Genomic DNA, 25,880 nt, shown 5'->3' on the forward strand with positions numbered 1-25,880 from the left:
GGCTAGTGGTTTTGGAATGTGACAACATCTGGGACAAGGAGCCACCCGGTGTCCTGTGGATGTGAGGCCTCTGGCCTCTGGCTGAATAGGGGAGCTGAGTGGTGACACGAGGGTTGACTCAGCCCTCAGTTCCCTATCTGTGAAATGGGTGGAGCAGGTGAGGGCCTGGCTTGAGACCCAGGGGTTTGGGGGATACACCACCAAGCCTCTGAGCTGCTAGAGGTGTCCAGGCAGTCTTTGCAGATTTGGCCTTGGAAGTTAGGGCTGCTTTGACAGCTCTTTTTCCTCTTGGAAATGGACTTTCCAGTTGCTGAGTGATGTGGTGGGGTGAGATGAAGCCTGCGTGTTTCTGGAGGCACAGTGAGCCCCACACAGCATCTGGCTCCACAGGGCTCCCTGATCACCCCACCTTTTGCTCAGCTGGAGCCCTTGAAGCTCCATGCTCATTGTAAATGGAGGCTGGTCAGCACATCTAAACAGGTGGGCAGCAGGGCCCTGTCCCCAGCAAGGGGCCTCAGCTGAGTGGGGGTCTGTGGTTAGGTGAAGGACCCCCTAGGCCTGTGAATGAGGCTTTTCCCTCCATGCTGTGTCCAGGGTACCTATGGGGGCCTTTGATACTGTGCACCCATTCTGGGTGCAGCCGTCAGAGAGGTGTTGTGCAGATAAGACGTGGTTTGAGATATCTGGCGGTGGCAGCCTCCCAGAGGCTCCCCATGAGCCTTGTGGGGTTTGCCCCTGAGGGCCGCTGGGATCTGATGCTGTCATGGTGTGCTCTCACTGCGTTTGCATTGGCCGGGCCCCGAGTGGGTGGAGGTGAGGTCGGCGCAGTCCTTCCTGCAGGTGTTCACAGCCATGGAGGCTGGGACTTCGGGGACGCAGAGCTGTGGGGCTTAGGAGGTGCGCCCAGAGGTCCCTGGACACTTGTGTGTATGGGTGCCAGCATACAGACATTCTTCTTAACATTTAGATTTAAACAGCTGTGTTGTAAGCAAAGAGAAAAACATTCGGTGTCCGTGGCCCTCGCACAATTGCAAAATTGGCATCACCCACCATCCCACCTTGGAGCTGGGCCCCCCACACACCCACTGTCCACTGTACCCCCACAAAGTCAGAACATCTTGGGTCCTTGGGGTATTTCTTGCAAAGCAGAATTTCTGGTTCCCAAGGATCTCAGAAGAGACTGAGCTGAGTGATCAGGAGTCCTGAACAGGTACGTCGGGTCCTCTCTGAGCCGGCTTTGCTCCCAGCTGCTTGCCAGCAGCCCTGAGGCTCCTCTCTCTTATCCTTGTAGATGGACATGGCCAAATGCCAAAATTTTCAGTATTATCATATGGTTCAAAACCCCAAAAGGATGAAAAATTGCCAGTGCAAGGTCCCTTGAACTCCAGTTCTCGCTCTATTCATCATTATTTCTGATGGAATCTTCGAGAATTCTTTATGCATGTGTGTAACTCAACATAGATTCTTGTGTTTTCCATTTTTTACCCAAACTGTTAACTTTTTTTTTGGTAAATATATAATACATCTTAAGTTGAAATTATGGGTAAAGGAGAAAAAATTAAAATCACCCTTAATTTGCCTGCATGCCACATACCCCCAAACCTCATGCTTTTTAACACACTAGTTTGTACTGTTTTACATCTGCTTTTTTTAAAAAAACTGGAACGTTTTGAGAATCTTCCAAGGTCAACAAAGATGGAGAAGTTGAAATTAAAAGCAGTCTTATTGAAATTGATGGCCCCATTTCTTTGCATTTAGCTTGACAGATGCTCAGTTGGGCCTTTTTAAAAAAAAATAAATAAAAAGAGTTTGTGATTTTGAAAGCAAATATTTGTTACAGAAAAATTACAAACACCAGACTAAAGGAAAAAGCCATAAGCCCACCTTCTAGATGAGTCATTTTTGTCTGTACTTATTGTTTTATATGGATGGTCAGCATGCATGTACAGTCATATATTTTGCTTATTTTACTCAGCCTATGTGAGTCTATCATGTCCTTAAAAATTCAGAGTAAGCTTGGTTTTAAAATCTCTTGTGCTTAGAATGGATGGGCAGTTCTCACCATAACACGTTGCTGGTACCTGCCAGATGATTGGCGCCTGCCCAGCTGTCCCCAGGCAGCCATCTTTAGTGAAGAGAATCACTGTGCTGACTGATGCTCTGCTTGACTAGGGACATGGGGGCCTTTCTAGGCTTTTACAATTTACGAAGGTCTGTGGTGACCCCAAGTTTTTGTCTGCTCTGGGTTATCTGGGCCTGTAGCCAGGAGGGATATGCTCAGACTTCTGCCTCCTCAAAGAGAGGCATCTCCATCATTTCTGGCACAGACCCTGTCTTCTGGGAAGCGATGGGTCTCCCAGCTCTGTGATCAGGGGATGGCGCTATAAACTGATCCACCGTAGAATTGGGAGGGTACGGGGAGGGCGGATTTGGGGAAACTTCTATCAGTAAAGCAGAATCCTGTTTGAATCCTGGATTCTAGAACCAATGGCAAGGAGCATGGGGGCAGGGCCCATGCTGGCTTGTGGATGGGGGAGGAGGTGTGGGACTCTGAGAGAGGCCCAGGGGGCTCCGGGGCCCAGTGACCACTGACCCTGCGTCTTCTGCTCCCGGGTGCAGGTACCCCCGAGTTCATGGCACCAGAGATGTACGAGGAGCACTATGATGAGTCCGTGGACGTGTACGCCTTCGGGATGTGCATGTTGGAGATGGCCACCTCGGAGTACCCCTACTCAGAGTGCCAGAATGCTGCCCAGATCTACAGGAAGGTCACCTGTGTGAGTCCACCGGCCACTGTGATGGGCTGGCTGTGTGTCCCACGTTGAGCTCTGTGTGCGTTGTAAAATCCTCATGGGAGCCATCTGAGGAAGGGAAGGAAGCCGTTTTACAGATGGAGAATTAGAGGACGAGTAGGGGGTCTCCTAGCTTTCCTGGAGTAGCAGCAGTTGTAACGTGGGCTGTGGGTGGACCCTGGAGCCTTCACTGGGGCCTCAGGCAGCGCTGCGGGCTGGAGCACCAAAGGGGCCTCTCCGGGAGGCCCAGGCTGCCTGTGCATAGAGACCCTCCTCTGTGCCACCTGGAGGCTGCTGGCCCTCCCGCCTTCTGGCATGTCCCTAGACTTTGATCAGATGGTTTCAGCTCTGAAAACACCGTCCTGTCCTCCCCTGTGGCTGTCCTGCTGCGTGGGGAATGCAGCAGGAGCATCCAGCCCAGGGCCGCTGGGGCTGTGCCTTTTCTGAGCCCTGGTGCCTCATTGTCCATCTGTACCTGCAGGTACCAGGGCCCACCACCCGAGTGCTGGCTGCCTCGCCCCAACCCCAGCCCCCACCTCCCTGCAGCCTCCTCACTTCTGCAGAAGCATGAGGCGCCATGGCTCTTGGAACCCCAGAGCACCTGCCCTTATCCCGCCCTCTACTTTGAGCCCTCCCCGCAGGTCACAGCTTGTTTCTGTCCTTTAATTCTTCATTTTCAGTTATCTATCAGCCATTTTTTTCACTCTAAGCGCCTCCTGTGTGCTGCTGAGGGTGCAAGTATGAAGAGAGAATCCTTGGTTAGAGGCGCTAGTGGGTGTGGGCCAGATACCCGCAGAGGTGTGCAGCTCCCCAGAGGTGCTGACCAGAGAGGTGACCCATCGGCCATGGGCAGGTCCTCCAGGGGGACAGGGAGGGACTCCAGGGAGATTAGGGCTTCATTGCCAGGCCTTGGAGGAGCGCTGGGGCCCAGGGTGCAGATGGAGCTGCTGCTGACCTTGGTCCTGGTTGTGTGTGTGGATGGGGTGGTGGTCCCTCTGCTGGGCTTGGGGAGACAGGGACTGAGTCTCCTGGGCACATACTCCTTAGCCACCTGGGTTCTTTCAGCAGCACCTCTGCCCCCCATTTAGGCCCTGGGAAACAGGACACTGGTCAGGGTCCCAAGGCTCCTACGTGGACCCATCTTGTTTTGAGTAAAGTAAGGCCCTACCTACCCTGCCTCCTTGAGGAAATCTGATGAAAGGTGCATTCCCTGATCCTTGGTGTTTCCTCCGTTTGCCATGACAGCCTCGTGCTCTGGGTCCTCTGGGCCCTCACGCCATACCCACACACTGGTCCGGCCTCCAGCATCTGCTCCAGTCCTTGGAGGGTGTTGGTTCCCTTTGTTCTCAGCTGCCCCAACTCTGTGCTTCTGAGCCCAGAGATGTGAACCCCTTCAACTTTGTTCTGGCACATTCTGCCACAGCCTTCCAGAGATTTAAATGATGCTGTATGTGCACCCTTACCAGTATTTACAGTTTCTCAGACCACTGGTTCCCACCCTTGTTAGGACTGTGGCCTTTCTTTCTGGCATAATTAGATTTCTTTTTCTTTTGGCTTCAGTGGAGTAACACGGGGGTCTCATGTTCAAGGAGGACCCCTTGCCCACTTTTAAAGCCAAGGGCTGTGTCTGTTACTGCACAAACTCCCGTACATGTCAGACACATGGCCAGCTGTCCTAGGCAGGAGTTTGCTGGGCACTTTGGGGCTTCACCTGTACTCCCAGGGTGCACCTCCCCTCTCCCCCATCCCTCTCTGTGGGAAAATGTATGCTTAAAAAAAAAAAAGCCAGGACGAGACCTTTGAAGACAGTCTTTTTGAAGGAGGAAGAACATGATGGTTGAGCCCTCACTGTGTTCCAAGTCTTCAAAAGCCAGGATCCCCTCCACCCAAACCCCTCCCTGGGTAGATTGCAAATAAGCCCTGCCATCCAGCCCCTGCTTCTCTTGGAATCCCATCTGCTTGTGGGATCAGAACCCTGCTCCCCGCCATGCCTCTGGCTGCACACCCCTGGTACCCGCTGGCTTTCTGGTCCGCTTTAGTACGTAGCCACCTCCTGCTCCTGCTGCCTGAAAGTCGTCTGATCTGGCCGCCGGCTGTGGGCCTTCCTGGTGCAGATGCTTGTCTGCAACCCCCTCCAGCCACTAGGCCTTGGAAGTCAGCCCCGCCTGTGACCACAGTGTGGCCAGAGTCTCTGGTGGCCCTTGGCCAGCAACAGTGACCACAGAGTGACTTCTGCATCCTCCGGGGAGGTATGGTAAGAAAGGCCAGCACTTTAGGGTTCCTTGTCCAGCCTCTGAGACCCTCTGGGCAGCTGGCCTGGGAGGTCCTGCCTGGCTGGTGTGTGGCCTTGGGTAGGTGTGCCTTCCCCCACACCCACCTCCTCTGTGCAGTAAGAGTGCAAATGCTCCCTTGTGCGGAGCTGGGTTGGGCAGAGCAAGCATCCTTCATGTCTGTTCCGAGTTTCCCCTGAGTCTTTCTCATCCTCAGACCTCACTACTCCCAGTAACCCTTCAGTGGGGCCTTAGAATGAAATGATGCCCCTGCCCTCCAACCCCAAACAAGCCTCTTGCACTTCCCATTTTCTCTTCTACTGGGGTGAGTGTGAAATGAGCAAGAAACAGATCCTAATTCGATGTCAGGTGACTCTGCTCATGTCATCTTCAGGGCATCAAGCCAGCCAGCTTTGAGAAAGTGCACGATCCTGAAATCAAGGAGATTATTGGGGAGTGTATCTGCAAAAACAAGGAGGAAAGGTGAGTTCCCAGGCAGCGCTGGATCTGGGCTGTTGCTCTGCCTGAAATCACATCCCAAGAGAAGGCGAGAGTTCAGAGACAGGCCACTTCAGGCCACAGGCATACTGGGTCCCAACAAGCCCACTGGGCAGTTGGAGGGAAGCCCCTGCCTGACTTCTGCTGCCTGGAACACGCTCCCTGGCTCTGGGTACTGTCCTAGAGTCCCCATCCCCTTTACTGGCTGCTTCTTGCCCACCCAGCCTGGAGTGTGGGGGCTACTGGGGCCTCATTCTGCCCTTGTTGCTTTTTTTCTGTGTTGTCCCTGGCAAGCCTATCCCTCCCCCTGGTCTGGAGGACACCCCCATGCCAGGGTTCCCATCGAGCCTCATCCTGCCCCGCTCTCTCAACTCCAGGCTATGTCTTTCATGCACCTGTTGTCTGACCCATTTCAAAGTCCCACATTCAAGTTAGAGCCCTCCAGATGCCCCCAGACCAGCTGCCTCCTCAGATCAAGGCCCTTCCTTCCTCAGCTGGGTATGTGTTCTGAGCCTTCCTCCTTCCTTCCTTCTTTCCTCCCCGCCCACCCCGTCTTTCCTCTTTCCCTCCCTCTCCCTCCTCTTTGCTCCTTCCTCCCTCTGTCTCTCCTTTGTTTTCTCCCTCCTTACTCTCTCTTCCCTACTCCTTCTTACCTTCCTTCCTTCCCTCCCATCAACCCTCTATTCCTCCTCCTTCCTCCCATCTCCCTCCCCCCGCTTCCTCCTCCCCTGCCCTCTTATCCTGCCCATTCCCCACCTTCCCCATTCCTCTGTGTCTCCCCTTAATACCTCTTCCTCATGGCAACCCACTCCAGTATTCTTGCCTTGAGAATCCCAGGGACAGAGGAGCCTGGAGGGCTGCTGTCCATAGGGTCGCACAGAGTCAGACTTGACTGAAGCGACTTAGCAGCAGCAGCAGCACCCCCTCATATCCCCTCTCTGTCCTTGCACAGCCAGCTCATGCCTCTTCCCTCATGTTACTGTGCCCAACACTGACCACTGTCCTTTCTGTCATCTTTTGTGTAGGGGCCTGTCCTGATCTCTCAGACCTGTCCTGATCTCCTGAGTCTTCTCTTTTGCCCCCTGCACATTATCATGTTTTGTTCCTTAAAGAGAAAATACTAAAAAACTGTGAACTATAGCTCACTTCAGAAAAGTACAGAAACCACCTCCCAGACCAGGACAGAGCTCCCAGGGACTGTGCCCTCTGTATCCCTAGGGGCCCTAACTTCTGGGCTTCCCCAGGGTCCCCACAGGCATTTGTCAGCCTGTGTGAGGGTTGTTCACCCTACTCTCCCCTTTTCATGCATGGAGCTATCCAGGTGGCATGGTTCCACTGCCTGTGGGATGTGTTGCCCTCAGTAGAATCGGTGATGGGCCACTGGATCTCAAAGCCCACGGTGACCACAGACAGGAAGCTGGGAGGAAGCCAGGCCCTGGACAGCACTGGGATCTGTTTGTGCCAGAGATCAGAAACTGGGCAAGCATTTAGGGATGTGGATTTGGGCAGCAGAGTGGTTAGCAGGGCAGCACGCCACCCTACCCCTGCTTCCTGTCCTTGGGAACCTCCAAAATTATCCCTGCCTCTTGGAGGCCAGGGTCCCTCGGGTAGAGAACTGGGGAGTTTGGGGCTTGCCTTGTCCAGGTCCAGTTCAGTTTCACCTGGATCCACGGATCCTATGAGAGCTCCCCAGCATCTCAGCAGGCTTTGTCTGGACAATGCAGAGCCTGATTTACAAATTCTTTTCTGAATTACCCACATCTCCTAATAATGGAGGTTTCTTTTATAATGAGAGAAAAAAAAGGTCTTATGTAGGATGTAGTTAGATGTGTTCAAGTAGCAGATTTTTCCTCTTCCCCTGAGAGTTAGGGAATGCAGAGGTACTGTTTTGGGCTGCCCTTAGGGGCAGAAATGCCCAGTGAGTGGTATGGTCAGAGGACTTTCCAGGGGGAGCTGGGCAGGTACAGGGCCCTCTCAGCTAGTGTGCCTGTGCCCGGCCTGACAGCTGCCTCCTTCCCAGGTATGAGATCAAGGACCTGCTCAGCCACGCCTTCTTCGCGGAGGACACAGGTGTGAGGGTGGAGCTGGCCGAGGAGGACCATGGCAGGAAGTCTGCCATTGCCCTGCGGCTCTGGGTTGAGGACCCTAAGAAACTGAAGGGCAAGCCCAAGGACAGCGGGGCCATAGAGTTCACCTTCGACCTGGAGAGGGAGACGCCAGAAGACGTGGCACAGGAAATGGTAATGTGTGCTTGTTTCTTGGCAAATCTGGGTGCATGCCTTGCAAGTGTGTGGTTTCCACAAGATTAGAATGACGTCAGAAAAGGAGCATGGTCCCTCAGTGGGTGTGCAGTTTTGGGAACAAGGATCCCCATTTGTTGAGTGCAGCTGTGAAGGACAACGCAGGTCAGAATCACAGTGCTGCACAGTAGGATATCACCTTGGAAATGGTGCAGTGAGAGGATATTGTGGACCAGTGCAGAGATGTCCCTGGGGACTTTCGCATGTTAGGAAGAGCCCTGTTTTGACCAGATTCTTGCTAACTTTGTGCAGATGTAGGCCTTTGAGTTTTGATCTTTATTTGACTTTGTTTCTGAGGGGCACTGTGGTCTGAAAAGCCTGGCGAGTGTAGAAGTATAGAGATGCTTCATATCACAGGGGGAAAGAAGAGAAATAAATTAGACACTAACTTTTACTAGAAAATCTGAGCAAAAGTAAAAATCTACATGCTTATTGCAGTAGAGTGAGTACTTGGCTGCACCTGTCATAACCACAAAAGTGCAGGTCCTTTTTTTTCTCTTTTTAAAAAAATAATGTCATGGAAAATAGCACATCTTTCAGAAATGCAGTAAGTCACAAAGGTATGGCTGATGTTTTCTTTACAAGTGGATTCCCTGAACCCCAGTAGGTTTTTTTTTTTATCAATAAAATGTATTTTTAAAAATAGAAATATAGTTGATTTACAATGTTCAGGTATACAGCGAAGTGATTCAGTTATATATGTTTATGTATTTTTATGTATATGTGTATATATATTCTTTTTTAGATTTTTAATATAGGTTTTTACAACATATTGAATATACTTTTCTGTGCTATGTAGTAGGTCCTATTGTTTACCTGTTTTGTGTATAGTAGTGTGTATCTGTTAATCCCAAACTCCTAATTTATCCGTCCCCTCCATTACTCTTTGGTGACTGCAAATTTGTTTTCTGTGTCTGTGAGTCTATTTCTGTTTTGTGAGTAAGTTCATTTGTATCATTTTTTAAGATTCCACATATTAGTGATGTTATATGATATTTATATCTGTCTTTACTTCACTTAGTATGATAATCTCTCGGTCCGTCTATGTTGCTGCAATTGACATCATGTCATTCTTTTTTTATGACTGAGTAATATTCCCTGGTGGCTCAGTTGGTAAAGAATCCACCTGTAGTACAGGAGACCCCAGTTTGATTCCTGGGTTGGGATGAATCTCTGGAGAAAGGAAAGGCTACCCACTCCAATTCCAATGACTGTATAGTCCATGGGGTCACAAAGAGTTGGACATGACTGAGTGACTTTCACCTTCACTTCAGTATTCCTTTTATTTAAGTAATGTTCCTTTATGTATACAATATCACATCTTCTTTGTCCATTCACCTGTCCATGGACATTTAGGTTGTTTCCATGTCTTGGCTATTGTAAATAGTGCGCTGTGAACACTGGGGCGCATGTATTTTTTTCAAAATAGAGTTTTTGTCTTTTCTAGTTATATACCTAGGAGTGGGATTGCTGGATCACGTTGTAACTCTATTTCTTAAGCAACCTCCATACTGTTCTCCAAACTTGCTGCATCAATTTACATTCCCCCCAACAGTGTAGGAGGGTTCCCTTTTCTCCACATTCTTGCCAACATTTGTTATTTGTAGACTTTTGAAGATGACCATTCTGACAAGTGTGAGGGGATACCTCATTGTAGTTTTGATTTGCCATTCTTGAATAATTATCAGTGTTGAGCATCTTTTCCTGTACCTGCTAGCCATCTGTATGTCTTCTTTGGACAGGTGTCAGTTAGGTCTTCTGTGCATTTTTTTGATTGGGCTTTATATATATATATATATTTATATATATATATATCAGTTCAGTTCAGGCACTCAGTCGTGTCCAACTCTTTATGACTTCATGGACTGCAGCATGCCAGGCTTCCCTGTCCATCACCAACTCTCGGAGTTTACTCAAACTCACATCCATTGAGTCGATGATGCCATCCAACCATCTCATCCTCTGTCGTCCCCTTCTCCTCCTGCCTTCAATCTTTCCTAGCATCAGGGTCTTTTCCAGTGAGTCAGTTCTTCACATCAGGTGGCGAAAGTATTGAAGTTTCAGCTTCAGCATCAGTCCTTCCAGTGAAAATTTGGCTTTATATATATATATATTTATATAATTTCCAAAACATGCAAACAGTTCACATAGCTTCCCCCTCTCTCTCTCTCTGTCTCTCTCTCTCTCTCTCTATATATATATATATAGAACATATATATATATACTGTTCCGGTGTTAAGAGGAGGGGAGGCAGGCCGAGGGCTGGACAGCCCTGCTTGGTTGGAGATGAGGTAGGTCCCTGGATGGCCTTGAGGGCTGGTGTCTGTCAACGTGCAGGCACCTCAGAAAGCACAGGTGATGAACAGCATTCTCATTCCCCTGTGAACACTACATAGCGGTGGTATGAGAATGGCAGGGGACACAGATTCACGTGGTGGCATGTCCTGGAGGCACCTGGGACCCAGACAGCTGGAGCCATCTGTGTCTCAGCTACGCCAGGTACGTCCTGCAGCTCTGGCTCCATTCTTCGTTTGTTCCAGACACTCTTCAGTTATAGGACAGCGGTGCCCAAACGTGGCCTGGACCCCTTCCCAGAACCTTCCCATATATTAGAACATATATATATATATATGTTCTGGTTATATATATATATATATATATATATAGAGAGAGAGAGAGAGAGAGAGAGAGAGAGAGAGGGAGGGAGGGAGACCGGGAAGCTATATCAACTGTTTGCATATTTTGGAAATTAATCTGTTTTCAGTTGCATCATTTGCAAATGTTTTACTTCATTCTGTAGGTTTTTTTTTGTTTTGTTTATAGTTTCCTTTGCTATGCAAAGACTTTTATTTAAAAATTTTTTTATTATTATTATTATTATTTTTTTTTACTTTACAATATTGTATTGATTTTGCCATACATCAACATGCATCCGCCACGGGTGTACACGTGTTCCCCATCCTGAACCCCCCTCCCACTTCCCTCCCCATACCATCCCTCTGGGTCATCCCAGTGCACCATCCCCGAGCTTCCTGTATCCTGCATCAAAGACTTTTAAACTTAATTAGGTCCTGTTTATTTTTGCCTTTGTTTTCATTATTCTAGAAGACAGATCCAAAAAAATATTACTGCAATTTTTTGTCAAAGAGAGTTCTTCCTGTATTTTCCTCTAATTTTATAGTATCTAGTCTTACACTGAAGTCTTCAATTCATTTTGAGTTTATTTTTGTATGTGATGTTAGAGGATGTTCTAATTTCATCCTTTTACATGTAGCTGTCCAGTTTTCCCAGTACCACATATTGTCTTTTGTCCAATGTATATTCCTGCCTCTTTGGCGGGTAGATTAATTGACCATAAGTGTATGGGTTTATTTGGGGGCTTTCTGTCTTATTCCATTGGTCTATATTTCTGTTTTCATGCCAGTACCATACTATTTTGATAATTGTAGCTTTGTAGTGTAGTCACAAGTCAGGGAGAATGATTCCTCTAACTGTTCTTCTTTCTGAAGATTATTTTGGCTATTTGGGGTCTTTTGTGGTTCCATACAAATTGTAAAAATTATTTTGTTCTAGTTCTAGTTTGTGTTGTTCTATTTTGTTCAGTGTTAATAAGGCCACTGGTAATTTGGTAGGGAAGGACCCTGGTATGGCCCTGGAAGGTGGGCTACAAGAGGTAGAGGGGAGACTGCCTGCACAGGCTCTTGTGGGCAGCATATCTTTGGGACCAGCCTGTGCTGACCACTGTACCATGGAACTCTGGTCAGATGAGGAAGCTGAGGCTGGCCATGCCATGTAAGGTGTGGGAGTCATAAACCAAGGGGACCTTGGGGGACTGGGCACATGTCAGGTGAGGGGTCCGTGGAGCTTGGTTTGGGGGTTGCAGCAGGTTGGTGCATGACAGGAGTGGGAGGTGCATGGCCACCCAGGACCCTGCCCTGCCCTTGACAGCAGCCTGTGCCTCTGCTGGCATGTGTGGAGGGTATGACGTCCTGCTGATGGCATGGTGCCCGTGTCAGGACTCCTTCCCAGCTGCTGGTCACATTCCTGGACTTAGAAACAGACACCTCTGCTATAATCGGATTTAATAGAATTATTTAGCTCCATGGCTTCCCAGAGTATCTTTCTATGACCTTGCATAGTGCTGTTGAATTGCTGCATATTTGCTGAGAGTTGCTTTAAGTTAATTACCAGCTTATCTATTTTAGTATAGTAGTTTGTTAATCCCTAGACCTAATTTGCCCCTCCCCCTCCCTTTCTCCTTTGGTAACCATAGTTTGTTTTTCATGTCTGTGAGTCTATTCTGTTTTATATATATCAATAGATTAATTATATTTTAGATTCCACATTAAAAAAGTTAAAAAAAAAAAAAAAAAAAAGAGTTACCAGCCCATCAGTCCTATGAATTCAGGACCTTTTTTTCCCCCCATACTGTGACGTTGGTCCCTCCATGTTTTCTGCTGAGGTTTAAAGCATAGACATAAGTAGCGATCAAGGTCATGTGTAGGCTGGTATCCTGTGAGCTGAGATTCATGAGGGTGAGTTGCATTTGGCGAGCATCCTGGAGGGACCATGGAGATTGGGAGTACCTGGCCTGCAGCTCTAGCTGTCCTGGTGTTAAGAGCAGGGGAGGCAGGCCGGGGGCTGGGACAGCCCTGCTTAGAGATGAGGTAGGTCCCTGGACGGCCTTGAGGGCTGGTGTCTGTCAACGTGCAGGCACCTCAGAAAGCACAGGTGATGAACAGCATTCTCATTCCCCTGTGAACACTACATAGCAGTGGTATGAGAATGGCAGGGGACACAGATTCACGTGGTGGCATGTCCTGGAGGCACCTGGGACCCAGACAGCTGGAGCCATCTGTGTCTCAGCTACGCCAGGTACGTCCTGCAGCTCTGGCTCCATTCTTGGTTTGTTCTGGACACTCTTCAGTTACAGGACCGCGGTGCCCAAACGTGGCCTGGATCCCTTCCCAGGACCTGCCTACCTTCCTGAGAGGACTCATCCCTCGTATGGCTCAACATAGAGAATGCCTATGGCCCCCAGGCCCTTGGGTACATGCCTGTGCCTATAGCTGTGGCCCTGTCTTTACCAAGTCTCTAGCACCTGCCTGGACTCATGGGCAGAAGGTGTCTCTGAGAGTTCACAGCACAGGCTTTGAGCCCGGCTTCTCCCCATTTCCTCTCATGTGTTTTCTTTAAAAGCACTTTTTCATGGGCACACCCTCCATGCTGTATGGCATCCGTGCAGAGGGCGGCACATCATTGTGTTCAGTTAAGGAATAATAAAAACCATCATATACCCAGCACTCTGTTAAGAAACAGAATGAACCCAGAGCCCTGGATACCTGTGATGAGCTGAACATGGCTGCATTTGCACAGTGGGGTCTTCCTCTTGTGTAAATGCCCCAGTTGTTACTGGTTGCAACTCCTGTCTCCTGGCTGGGCCTTGTAGGTCAGTGCTAGTGCTGCAGCCCTTGGTGAGGGTCTAACTCCCCTTCCTTCCCTTTCCCTCCCCTACCCTCCGCACCCATCTGTAAATACCAGACCTAAAACTGGGGTCTGAGGCTCTCCTCCCTGGGGTCCTTATGGTAGCTGCCTGAGCCTTTCGTGGGCTATCCCTGGAGACAGCCTGAGCTGGGGAGACTTCCAGAGCTCACAGCCTCCTGGCAGCTCTGCTGGGTGGTCACTTGCTGATAGCTTTAACCCAACACAGTTTTAGGACCTGGTCCCCTTTCTGGGCTGCCCTGTTGTTAACACCTGAGGTTAGCGAGCGTTAAGTTTTGAAGATGATGAGGCTGCCTTCCTGAGGCTACTGGGGGTGGGAGGAGGCCGATGGGATAGCTTTCTCTTCTCCCTCTACTGTCAACTTCCAGCAGGTCCTGTGGGGAGCAGGGGAGGCAGGGGGCGCTGGGGGTGGGTAGAGGATGCAGTGAGGTGGCCCACGTGGATGTGGATCAGAACAAAGATGCCCCCATGGCTGAGAGAAGGGTGAGTTCTTTAGGGACCTGGGCTGGCTTTGATCTGGAAGTGACCCCTTATGTAGACCCCCAAGGGTGGGAGGGGAGGGGGCTTGGAGCCTAGCCCAGGGCTCTTTTGTCAGTGGTACCAGCCCTTCCACCTTCACAGCCTCCAGATAACAGGATGCCCCAGTGTGGCCAAATTCTCTCCTGATTGGGAAAAAATAGAAGGAACACTTTGGAGAGGATCACTGGGTGGTGACTGTGAAAATGGAGACGTAAGGAAAAATGGGTCATGGGCAGAAAATAGAAATGGAAGGCAGGTGCGTCTGTGGGATGCCTTCTTTTCAGCGGCCTCTGGTCAGGTCGGCCATGCGGGTAGCACTGAGGGTGGGCGCGGAAACTTCTCGGCCTCTTCAGCGAGTCCCGGCTGTGGGCACAGCCCTGCTTGCACCTCCGCCGTCCTGGGCTGAGCCTGGTGGGAGCCTCAGGGTGGACGTCTGCACAGTTCATTCTGTCCAATGGAGTTGTCTTCTGACAGGAGTCTTTTGAAGTAATCACAAACTTAGAGGGAAGTGGCAAATGCAGGACAGGTCTGTTCCAGATGACTTTAGTTAGTGTTTGTCGCTCAGTTGTGCCCGACTCTTTGCGACCCCATGGACTGCAGCCCATCAGGCTCCTCTGTGAGATTTTCCAGGCAAGGATGCTGGAGTGGGTTGCCATTTCCTTCTCCAGGGGATCTTCCCAATCCAGGGATCGAACCCGGGTCTCCTGCACTGCAGGTAGATTCTTTACCGTCTGAGCACCCTGAATATATTCGTGTCTGTTTCCCACACATGGGGACTTTGCTCACAGCTGCCTCAGCTGTCAGAATCCCAAGAGCAGCCCTGCCCACCAAGGGTCTGGAGCTGTCTAGTGATGCCTCATGGCAAGAGTGGCTTCACGGGAGAGTGATCCACAGGAGGGAAAGAAATAAAGGGAGAAACAGACCGAGAGAGAGAGAGAGACAGAGGCAGAGAGACAGATGGAGAAAGAGAAAGACGGACACAGAGACAGAGCGGCACAGAGAGACAGAGGCCGAGAGGGCTGAGAGGCAGAGAGACAAGCTGCATGTATGTGGCAGTCCATTGTGTAACCTCATATTGGCAGCAAACCGAGCACTTCTGCCCCCACAGATCAGTTTTGTTTCTCCTGTGTGCGTTTGTGGACATGTCCTTCAAACCATCATGGTGTCACTTTATTTTAGTGCTCAGAGTGCCCCAGATTCAGCCAGTAGGAGGCCTTGGACGCTGGCTTCCGTGTTGTCCTGCTGTCTGTCGTCTTCCCAGCATGTCCTCGATTTCAGGCACAGCGAGATGTCCGACTCCCCATCCCTTTCCCCGCAAGCCTGAACCTGCCGTCTCATGGGGAGCCCTGCACTGTCACGGCAGCCGGGCTCCACTTGGCTGTCATTGCCCCCGGCCCACTCCGTGGGTGGTTCAGAAGCAGGCACTACACCGTGTGTTGTATGTGCTCACATCTACATCTGGTGTGTTTGTGTCTATTGTACTTTGAAAACTGTGAGTTCACACCATTCCCACCCAGCGCCACAGGCTCTGTTTTTTTGTTTTCTCTTTTCACGTGGGGAATCCCATAGTGATGGGGAGGAGCCTGGCTGCCGCTGTTTCCTGGTTTTGCCACAGGTATTCTCAGAGGGCACCGTGATGTTTCCTTGAGATTGTTGACTCCTTTACAGATGCTCTCAAATGCTCTGTTGGGTGAATTGGGTTCAGAGTTTTGCTAGGCATGGGTACACACCTTCTTGGTCTCTTGTTACTAAATGTACCTCTTTTCTCCAGCCTCCGTGGTTTCTTGGAGAGTGCCCAGGATGACACTGAGGACAGTGTCGGCTGAGGCTCCTTGTACCTGTCCCTGAGCACACAGATGCAGCCTGGACCTCCTTCCTGTCCTTGGCCAGCCTGAGGGAGGGGCTCCAGGAAAGCCCTGGGGCCCAGCCGGTGGGAGTCTGCCCTGTGTTCTGGCCCTGCCAGAGGCAGATTGGGATCGCCCTTCCCCTCACACACCTGGCCCGTGGTTACGAGCATCGGCTGTGTTGCCATAGACCCAGGAGCTGGATTATTGTAGGTTTAGATGGTCAGTCTCCCCGTGGATCTACAGTCAGTGGTGGGAGGACGTTCACTTCCGGGATGAGGAGAGTGTCCATGACAGGGATGATTGGTAAACGTGGTTATGAGGGTGAGGGACCCTGGGAGGGGACCTAGGGCAGAGACTCCTCAGGCAGGAGGTAGCCGTGCAGATGGCAGGGTCCCCTGGAAGTGGGGTGTGCAGCTGGAGCTGGTCCCAGTAATGACATGGAGATTTCCTTTGCAGATTGAGTCAGGATTTTTCCATGAGAGTGACGTGAAGATTGTGGCCAAGTCCATCCGTGACCGTGTGGCATTGATCCAGTGGCGGCGAAAGAGGATCTGGCCAGCGCTGCAGCCCCAGGAGCAGCGGGACCTCGGCAGCCCTGACAAGGCCAGGGGCCCACCCACGCCCCTGCAGGTCCAGGTGACCTACCACTCACAGGCCGGGCTGCCAGAGTCCGAGGAGCCCGAGGCCGACCAGCACCTCCTCACCCCTGCGCTGCCGGCCAGCGCCACCTCCCTGGCCTGTGAGTGCTGCCTCTCCAGGAGCCCCCTCCCCCTGCACCACCCGTCCCTCTAACCCACCTGTGGGTATGAATGATCGGTGTGGGCAAGCATTTCTCCAGGGAGGAATTCCCCTGGGAGGCATCCCCATGTGGCAAAGAGATCTGTGACCAGAGGCTCCCTGAAGTCTGGCTTCCCAGGGCAGACTCAGAACTGAGCCATCGGGGCTGGAGCTGACTCAGTTCAGCTACTTATCCCCTCTGGAGGCTCTCAGCCCAGCCTCACAGGGCACCTGAGGGCCATACCTCCACCCTGGATTCCCTGACCGGTGGAGGCATCGGAGCCACGTGCTGTGGTTCTGAGGCTGCCAGTGGCTACAGCCTCCAGTCGTGCTGTGGTCTTGGTTGTGAGTTTTCCTGCTTGGATTATCCGTCCCCAAGGTTACCTCCCTTCTTGTGCCCTTTAGTGTTTCCCAGGGAATGTCACCGATGGATTGGTGAGAATTACTTTATACCTGGCTTCATCTCAGACCACTGGAAGGGAGAATCCAGTGTCGTCTTTAAGTCTGAGTAGAAATTCTGCCTTTACCTCAGTATCTTCAAAATTCAGCTGTGAGCCATGGATGGAGGATGTAGCCTTTTCTGTCTGTTCTGTGAATAAGCATGGAGAGCTGAGCCGCCCTTCCAGGTCACTATTTTAGGTGTTTTTGTGTGGAAAGACCAAAATAGTCTGTTTATTTAATAGTTACATCCTTTCTTTATCAGTAGAATAGCTAAACGTTCTTCAAAGTAGGCTGTTTAAATTCAAACCAGCTGCTGGCCATCACTTTAAGACAAGTTGCCAACTGTCTACTTGTCTCCTCCCTGCTCAAGTTTGCTTTGGAGGATAGAGTTGTTACATCATTACTACATTTTCTGATAAACCAAAAAATTAATTCACAAGTATAAACTTTTTGTAGGAAAAAGCTTTCCACACCTGGCATACCACTACATACTTTGAGAACATAATTTTTGGTTGGACAATTTTTAGGACAGGAATTAAGAAATCTTCTTTTGTTAAACTTTGCAGGGATACAGTCTGGGACCTAGAATAGGCTGTGCTGTGGTAAGATGTCATGATACAGGCTTGACCTGCTGCACAGACACGAATCGACAGATGAGTTTATAGTGGATGTTGTGTCTGCACACGGATCCGCTTCCTAAGAATGAAGAATGTGCTTCATGTCATGGCCGTAGTTTTCAAAAACATCTTTACCCATTTATTGTATTGGGTTGGCCTAAAGGTTTGCTTGGGTTTTTCCAAGACATCACACAGAAAAGCCCAAAGTTTATGGCCAACCCAATCTTTTTTTTTAAAGTAGATAATATAGTCACATTGTATACAATTTAGAAAATCCAAGAGGATATACAGTACAAGCCAGTTAATTTTCTTCCCTGGAGGTCACTGATGTTAAATGTCTTTTAACTTTCACTTCCAGAGATTACACCTTCCAGACAGCCTCTGGACACACGCACGTGGAGCGTGCACACGCACCGTGTCTCCCTGTAATCCACAGTCCAGCGTCCTGCGCATGCTCTTCTGCACCTTGCTCTGGGTCAGAGCAGAAAGCCTGTGCTCAGCTGTCCCTCTGGCCGCAGTGCCTGTGGTCGGCTGGACCACTCTGGCTTCATAAAGATCAACTAGTGGGGACACCAAGCAGCACACACACCACTGTAGAGGACCTGGTCTTAGGTAGCAAGATGGGCACACAGGCTTTCATATATCAGAAGGTGCAGCGAGTATCAGATAACTTCCCACTGTGCGTTCTGTAAGCTACCCACCACAGTCCAGATCAAGCTCAAGCCAGCGTCAATGACTGTGAGAACACAAGTTTTCAATAGCTTAGAAATGATTTTTTAAAGTAATTTTTATTATACAAATAAACACATTCACTTAGAAATGTAAAATGTCACTTATATGGTTAAAATCACCCTACTTGAAATTGGTCGCGTTCACTCTCGTGCACTTTCTCTGTCTCATCTTTCTTTCATGGCCCACACTCCCCATTTAGCATATGCACACACCTGGCCTCTGTTTCTGTCTCTCTCTCTCTCTCTAAGTAACGATGACTGCTGGCCCCCTCATCAGAAATCAGAGCCACGTGTTTCATTGGTTTTTCACAATCAAACCTCACCATTCGTAAGTCTTCCTGGGTCAAAATAAGTTCTGCTCAGCTCTCGGGAAAAATTATTTTGTTGTAAAGCCAACAAGCGTTCTCTTTACTTTATTTGTTTAAGGTGAAAATTGAAAGTTAAAACCCACACCGAAAGGCGTCCTGTAGAAGTAGCTTGGTGTTCATGGATGGCAAATCCTAATGTTTACGTAGCTTTTGGAATCCGGAGGCAGTAAAACAAAAACGCCACTTCAAACGGGTTTCTGCTCTTCATTCTTGCCTGGCACGACCATGCAGGTGCCCTCTCCTCCCAGGTGTGTCTTGGTGAGACCAGCCTGTGGGCCATGGCGGTCCTGTCTGTGCCACCTTGTACAGGCAGCTCCACCCAGGCTGGGTTTGACAGGCCAGTCTAGGCTTACCTTGGGTGAGGCTGGCCTCTTGGGAGGCTCTCTGGAGGCTGCAGAGCCTTTGAGTCCTCCGCTCATGGCCTCCCTGTAGGGCACAGGCCTTGTCAGCCCCCATTTTCCAGCCACTTTAGACTTGAGCCTGTGAACTGAGGGGTTAGATTTGGACCTAAGTCTTCCTAATTCAGGCTCTTTGCTGTGGTGAATGGAGGTGGTCAGGGCCCTCTCCCCCTATAAAACACAGCTGGTAATTATTTCCTCCACATGACTGCAGCTTTTCCTAACTTGGACATTCGATCTTCTACCTTTGAAGAGCTGAAAGCGCCCACTTTCAGGGCCAGGGCAGGTGGCAGGTGAGGTCCCTATCTGTAAGCTGGTGGAGGTGGCCGGCCTGCCTGCAGAGGATGGTGTGAGTTGCCCATCTGGGATCTGTGGTAGTCCATCGTGAGAACCAACAGGTGTCAGGCAGTGTGGGGTACGGGCTCCCAGGGCCATTTCCGGGTGGTGCAGTTATAGCCTTTGTATAGGTGATTGTTTAAAATGATGCACATTTATTACGTTTGTGATCTGCAAATGCAATCAAGTCTTGTTTTACAGAAGAAAACACACGGACAAGCTGTCGCACGTTTGCGTTCCCTGGGACTTGTGCGACGTGCTGTGGGGGTGAAGTTTGGAGGTGCCTGCTTTGAGCCATGCTTTTTTCCTCCCTCCCCAGCGGACAGCACGTTCGACAGTGGCCAGGGCTCAACGGTGTATTCAGACTCACAGAGTAGCCAGCAGAGTGTTGTGCTGGGGTCGCTGGCAGACGGAGCACCACCCGCCTCCCAGTGTGTGTGCAGCCCCCCTGTGAGCGTGAGTGATGGGCCCGTCCTGCCACATAGCCTGCCCTCCCTAGGGGCCTACCAGCAGCCTGCCACGGTGAGTCAGCCCAACCCTTCTGGCCAATGTTCTGGTCCACACGGCCTAGAGTCTGTGATGGTTCATTCAGTCTGTGCTGGCCTGTTGTCAGTTCGGAACCATGCAAAAGTGGGCCTGCAGGAGGTCCATCCTTGCTGGTAACTGCAGGGCTGCAGGCTGGAGCAGCCTGTGATGTACCCTCAAAGACCTGCTAGATGAGAAAATCCTGAAAACAGAGCCCAGTGACACCCGTACATACAAAGCTGCGATAAAGCTGGTGAGGTCCTGCCCTATACGCTGGACCTGAAAAGTTACTTCTGACTGTTGCAAAGGCGATGGAAAAGCATCATTTATAGCACTGAGATCTTTGACTTTGTCTCAGTGTCCAGCTTCACTGAGAGAGTGTTAAGTACCTCCCGGCATTTCTCCTCTGCTTATTATACAGCCGTTAAAAGTTAGAGGTATGGAAATAACCAAATCATATGAAATGTTTTTAGTGATATTTCAGAAGTGGGATTGAAAGGGCCTCATGCTTATGCCTGTGGAAAAATTTGTAAGATATGGAAAACCTAAGGCTGTTAGAGGAGATGGAAATTGCTAGATGAGGGAGTCACATTTCATTTATTGTTTTATTTTGATTTTTTTCTAATGCCGAAGAAAGCAGAACAATTGCTTGTCTCCCAGTCCCCAATCAATCAGTCCCAGAGAAGTTGCCCTTGAGCTGGGCTGCGGAGAGGGGTCCACAGGGAGATTTAGATGCTCCTCAGGCCTAGGAGCCTCTGCCCGAGGAGCCTCTCCTGCCGGGTCCTCGGTTACCGCGGCGCCCAGATGCGCCCTCACTTCCTCGCTTTTGCGTGTCCTTTCGATCATGTGCTCTCGCACTGTGGCTGCCTTTTGGGGCTCCCTGAGTGCCAGGTGCCAGCCTTTCCAGCCACCTCTGTGTCTCTTCCCTCCCCTCCTGTCTGCTCAGGCTCAGAAAAGTCCCCTTGGAAAAACAGCTGAAGCATTTGCCTCTGCTAACCGGAGCCCAGGATTCATTTCCAATTTGCATTTTGCAATTTGACCTGTTTCACAAAATTAAGTGAAATATGATTTTACAGCAAGAAGAGTTCACTGCTCAGAGCAGTGGTTCTTGGCTTTAGGTTGCCCATGCCGGGGCTGAGCCAGACCCATCCACAGGCCCTCATTCCCTCTAGGGCAGGTCACACAGTGTGTTCTTTACCCGGGTCTCTGCAGTGCTGCGTGTTTCCTGCGGGTTTGGCTCACAGGATGCCCAAGCACAGGGAAGTCGGGGGCCAGGCCAGGAAGCACCTGACATTGGCTGGGGTGCTCTCTCCCATCTCTTGCCGATTTATGCAGAAACACCTTGGACAGAAGGGGTCCCCCGAGTGCACCGAGGGTTCCTGGGGAGTGTTGCCATAGTAATGTGCCCCTAGGACCCAGGGAAGGAAGGGCACAGCCGGTGGAGTCAGGAATACAAGCTGCTTCTCTGAGGCTTCCGGGCTGCCTGAGCGCCTGACTCCCACTGGGCCAGGGACTGCGGCTCTGGGAACATGTGCGCAGGTGACTCATTCTGCCCTGTGGCTTCAAGTAAATGCAAAGGAGAGATTCCATCCTACCCCACGCTGCTTTTCATACAGCATTTACTGTGAAAGATGAAGTGAGTGATAATGGTTTTGGAAATGATGGTCACCTGTTTCATCTAGAAAACCTCAAGTGAGAGAAGCTTCTGATGTCAATGTGTTCTCAGCTTCAGAAGTCATCTCTGGGTTTTTTTCCATAGCTCTCACCCGCTCGCACCCCCAGTATTTTGAAGTAAATCCTAGACAGAAGGATATTTTGCCCCCAAGATATTTCCATCTATATCTCTACAGGATCAAGACTCTGAAAACAAAGCCCAGGACCATTATTGTACCTAAAAAGGAGCAAGTTAGCAGCATCAAGCATCCAGCGCTCATATTTCTGACTTTCCCATTCCGTGTCTATGCTTTGCCTGGTGCTGAAGGCTCACATCTGTGGCCTCATTTCTCTTCTGATGGCGAGTCATGGGAGACTCGCAGCTCTGCAGAACACCCTTCTCTCTGGCTCTGTCCCGCTTTTTATCCCCATGTTTCCATATTCTGTTTGTGAATATATCTGCATGTACACCTTTTATTCAGCTCTATAAATGAGAGATGTGTGCATGTTTATCTTTCCCTCAGTTAATGCCATCACAAGTGTTTTCCAAGGTTCCACAAATCTCTTGGTTGCATGATACTCTGTGGAATTGAAATTCTAGCACATTCCCTGGTTGGGAGGTTTTGGGGCCATCACATCTTGCTTCTGCTGAATCTTGTTCCTAGGAAAGTGTCCCTGGCAGGATGGCAGACATAGGGAATGAGAGGTGGGTCCCTGAAGATGGTGAGTGTGTGCTTGGTGGCGGGCCTTACGGCAGCTGCTGAGCGTGGCTCTGTGTGTTCTCTGCAGCCTGGCCTGTCGGTGGGCTCTGTCCCACCCCCCGCCCGCCCTCCGCTCCCACAGCAGCCTTTCCCAGAGCCAGCCATGAGCTTCGCCCCTGTACTGCCACCGCCCAGTGCCCCTGTGCCGACAGGCCCAGGCCAGCCCACAGCCCCCGCCCACCAGGTGAGTGCTGGCTGCCCTCCTTATGGGTGCCATGGGTGTCTTGGTCTCCCCAGGCCCTGCCTGTCCATCTTGGCTGGCCTGAGCCCAGGGCCTGTGAACCTCCTGGCAGGTCCAGGCCCCCTGTGCTCCTTCTCTGCAGTTCCCCAGGGCCTGGGGTGTGGACGGAAGTGGGGATGGGTCTCTTGTATCTGTGGAGCTGAGGGTTACACAGCATTTGGAAGGCCCTCATTCCACAGAGTGGTCCTCTCAGATCTGTGTGTCCTGGGCTCCAGGCTGGATGTTTGAACGTGTGTCACTGTGGGTATGTGTGCATGTGTGTTGTGTCTAAGTATGTATCTCAGGAGGACATTGATCTAAGAGGAGCCCCTCTCTCTTTCTAGCCTTCTCTCCTGGCCCAGCCGGTACCCATGCCGCAGGTCCTGGCCCCACAACCCGTGGGCCCTCTGCAGCCAGCGCCCTCCCACCTGCCTCCGTACCTGGCTCCAGCCTCCCAGGTGGTGGCCCCTGCTCAGCTGAAGCCCCTCCAGATGCCTCCGGCGCCCCTGCAGCCACTAGCTCAGATCCCCCCGCAGGTACCTCTCTGTCCCCTGCTCTCCAGCCTGGCCTGCTCCCCCAGCCTGGTTGGCCAGTCCTTGTCCTCAGGGCACGTGGGTGCCTCAGGAAACACTCCCTGGTGACAAGACAGCTGGGCTGGTGTGTTCTGCCTTTGACTTCTGCCTCAGATGCATCCAAGATTGGGAAAGGTTTAGTCCAGAGTTAGGCCAGAAGAGCCAGGATGGAGCTGTGAGCACAAAGCTTGGGTCACTGTTTTCCATGGAGCTACCCGAGGCTGTGTGGACCATGGATTCTTGGGGGTCCAGTAGACAGCTGAGCAGCTTGCCAGCTGCAGAGATTGGACTGTCTTTTTGGGGAGTGTCATGTGACCAGTATCATGTGATAGCACGTGGTTGATACTTGGGTGCTCTTGCTCAGGCTAATGCTTTCGGTGGTCATGCATGTTTCTAGTGAATCTTGACCGCAGGATGGCTTTCATTTCATGGGTCCCATTGTTGCGTGTTGACGGGGCTGGGATGGGAAGTGCTTCTTTGTAGGGAGGATGTGAGTGTTCCTACGGTTTGCAGGCACCCCTCACAAGGTGCTTTCATGTCAGCTGTTGCCTGTCACCTGCCTTGTCCTCATCACTCCTACATTGGAGTCACTTTCAGCATCTAGTTAATCCAACACCTTGCTCCCAGTGGTCGTGGCATTTAGTAGCTTTTCAAATACACAGAGGTCAATTTGCATATTTTCTGTCTTATAACTGCACAAAGGTACATGTGTGATGCTCATGTGTCTATAACCAGAAAGGCTTTAGTTTAGAACTGTCAGAGAATCTGCTGAAATGTTTCAAGTGCTAAATCCACGAGATGTCTCCAGGATGGAAGACCAGACACAGAAGGTTCTGGCGCTCTGCTGTTTTGACATGCCGTTCTCTCCCAGGCCGCATGGCACAGGGGCATTCAGCCAGCAAGGAGAGGCTGGAAGATTTGCTTTTTTTCAGATGACTTGTCAAAGAATGACTTGGTCTCATTGTGAATTTACACAGATTAGAGGGAATCAGCCAAAGTAATTTCAGATATTTGGAGCCAGTCTGGTAGCTTGGACAGTCCTGGTACTTCTGAATGAGAACATGCCAAAGCTAGGTATCTGATGGTCACTATTATGACCCCCAGTATCCTTGCAGTAACCAAGAAGAGTGGTCCAGCCTGAGACTCTGAGGTGGTGCTAAATGGGGGCCATCCTGAAGGTCGTGTCTATATCCCACACCCTTCTAAGGCCTCCTGTCTTTCCTTCTGTTTAAGTGTCGTATACACTTGGTTTTGTTTAAATTGGGTTTATGTTTTGGTTCCCTTCCACAGCAGCTACACGAAAAGTGTCTTGGGGGCAGAAGCTGGGAGTGATGTGGCCCCTCTCACCAGTGCAGGGCGCTGCCGGCAGGGCCGGGTCCTGGTGGGGTGATGTGGCCCCTCTCACCAGTGCAGGGTGCTGCCGGCAGGACCCAGTCCTGACGTGCTTGTTCTCTTTCAGATGCCTCCACTTCCTGTTGTCCCCCCCATCGCTCCACTGGCCACAGTTGACAGCCTCCCCACAGCCCTTCCTGACCTGCCAGCCACCAGTGGGCCCACCGTGCCTCCCCCCTCTCAGTATTTCCCTCCAGCTGTCATCTTGCCAAGCCTCCCACTCAGTGCCACCCCCGCTCCCCTGCCTGCGTCGCCGGCTCTGCCTCTGCAGACAGTCAAGCTGCCTCACCCTGCTGGGGCACCACTGGCCGTGCCGTGCCAGACCATCGTGCCAAATGTGGCGGCCACTGCCACCGCCATCCCTCTGCTGGCTGTGGCCCCACAGGGCGTGGCCGCCCTGTCTATTCACCCCACTGTGGCCCAGCTCCCGGCGCAGCCCGTGTACCCAGCGGCCTTTCCGCAGATGGTGCCCAGCGACGTCCCGCCTTCTCCCCTCCATGCAGCGCAGACTGTGCAGGCTGCCGCTCCCCAGCCGACACCCCCCATGCTGCCACAGCCCCACCAGCCAAGTGTTGCCCGCCTCCCGGAGCAGGCTGCTCCGGCTGCCAGTGCTGGAAGCCAGGTAACCCACCTGCTGGCCAGGGCCCACCCTTCAGGCGCTGGGAGACCCCTTAGCACATAAGGGGCTCACAGATCTCTGCTCCTTCTCAGGACCTTCACCTGGGTAGCAGAGTGGGAATGGGCAAGCAGGCAGTGCTGTCCCATGACTGCAGCGTCTCACCCGTTGTGGGGAATGTCTAATGTTCTTCTTACTTCCCAGCATGTGTTAGGAGCCTTGGGGACTGGGCTGACTAAAAGCTTCGCTGTCGGTTCCTTCCCAGGTGTTGGAGGAGCTGTCTGTGGGGGCGGAGGGTCCCTGGCCATGCTGGGCATTGTGGCATCTGCCCTCACGTGGATAGAGCTGGCAGTCTTGGTGCAGCCACGTCAGCCCCTCCATGGGTGCTGGAGAGGCTCACACTGCTTATCTTGTTACCTGCCAAAGGAAAGTAGGTGGACAGCCCCCATCTCTGCAGTCAGCAAATGAGGAAAATGGGGTTCTGATGGGGTCTGTTGGTGATGACCTAGGCCGTGTTGAGTGTACATGGGCCACTGGTCCTAAGGTAGTCATGGCAGACAAGGATGCTGTCTCAGAACCAGATGAGGGCCATGGGCAGCTTGTCGAGCTGCCAGTGAAGAGACACACCCCTTGCTGGCTGGGAGGACCTCCCTGTGGCTCCACACACCTGCACAGCTCATGCGCGTTTTGTAACTATAAGCCTGTTACCCAGCCTCCTGTGTGGAGAGTAGCTGGCCTGGGGCTC

The 25,880-nt window shown here is 51.3% G+C and overlaps 1 protein-coding gene across 8 annotated transcripts in view; it reads left to right on the forward strand.

The window, feature by feature from the left end:
* The window catches only part of WNK2 (WNK lysine deficient protein kinase 2), a 147,033-nt gene that overhangs the window by 45,776 nt on the left and 75,377 nt on the right, over positions 1–25,880 (forward strand). For 7 of the 8 annotated variants that reach the window (XM_027550329.1, XM_027550330.1, XM_027550331.1 and 4 more), the window contains exons 5-12: positions 2,620–2,777; positions 5,457–5,545; positions 7,581–7,800; positions 16,185–16,467; positions 19,716–19,918; positions 22,364–22,519; positions 22,900–23,091; positions 24,587–25,141. In XM_027550329.1, coding sequence (XP_027406130.1) covers positions 2,620–2,777; positions 5,457–5,545; positions 7,581–7,800; positions 16,185–16,467; positions 19,716–19,918; positions 22,364–22,519; positions 22,900–23,091; positions 24,587–25,141 — 1,856 coding nt within the window. The remainder of the gene's footprint in view (positions 1–2,619; positions 2,778–5,456; positions 5,546–7,580; positions 7,801–16,184; positions 16,468–19,715; positions 19,919–22,363; positions 22,520–22,899; positions 23,092–24,586; positions 25,142–25,880) is intronic. The other variant, XM_027550336.1, reaches the window with a different exon arrangement.

This window comes from Bos indicus x Bos taurus, chromosome 8 (assembly GCF_003369695.1).
Source record: "Bos indicus x Bos taurus breed Angus x Brahman F1 hybrid chromosome 8, Bos_hybrid_MaternalHap_v2.0, whole genome shotgun sequence".
NCBI classification, from domain to species: Eukaryota; Metazoa; Chordata; class Mammalia; order Artiodactyla; family Bovidae; genus Bos; species Bos indicus x Bos taurus.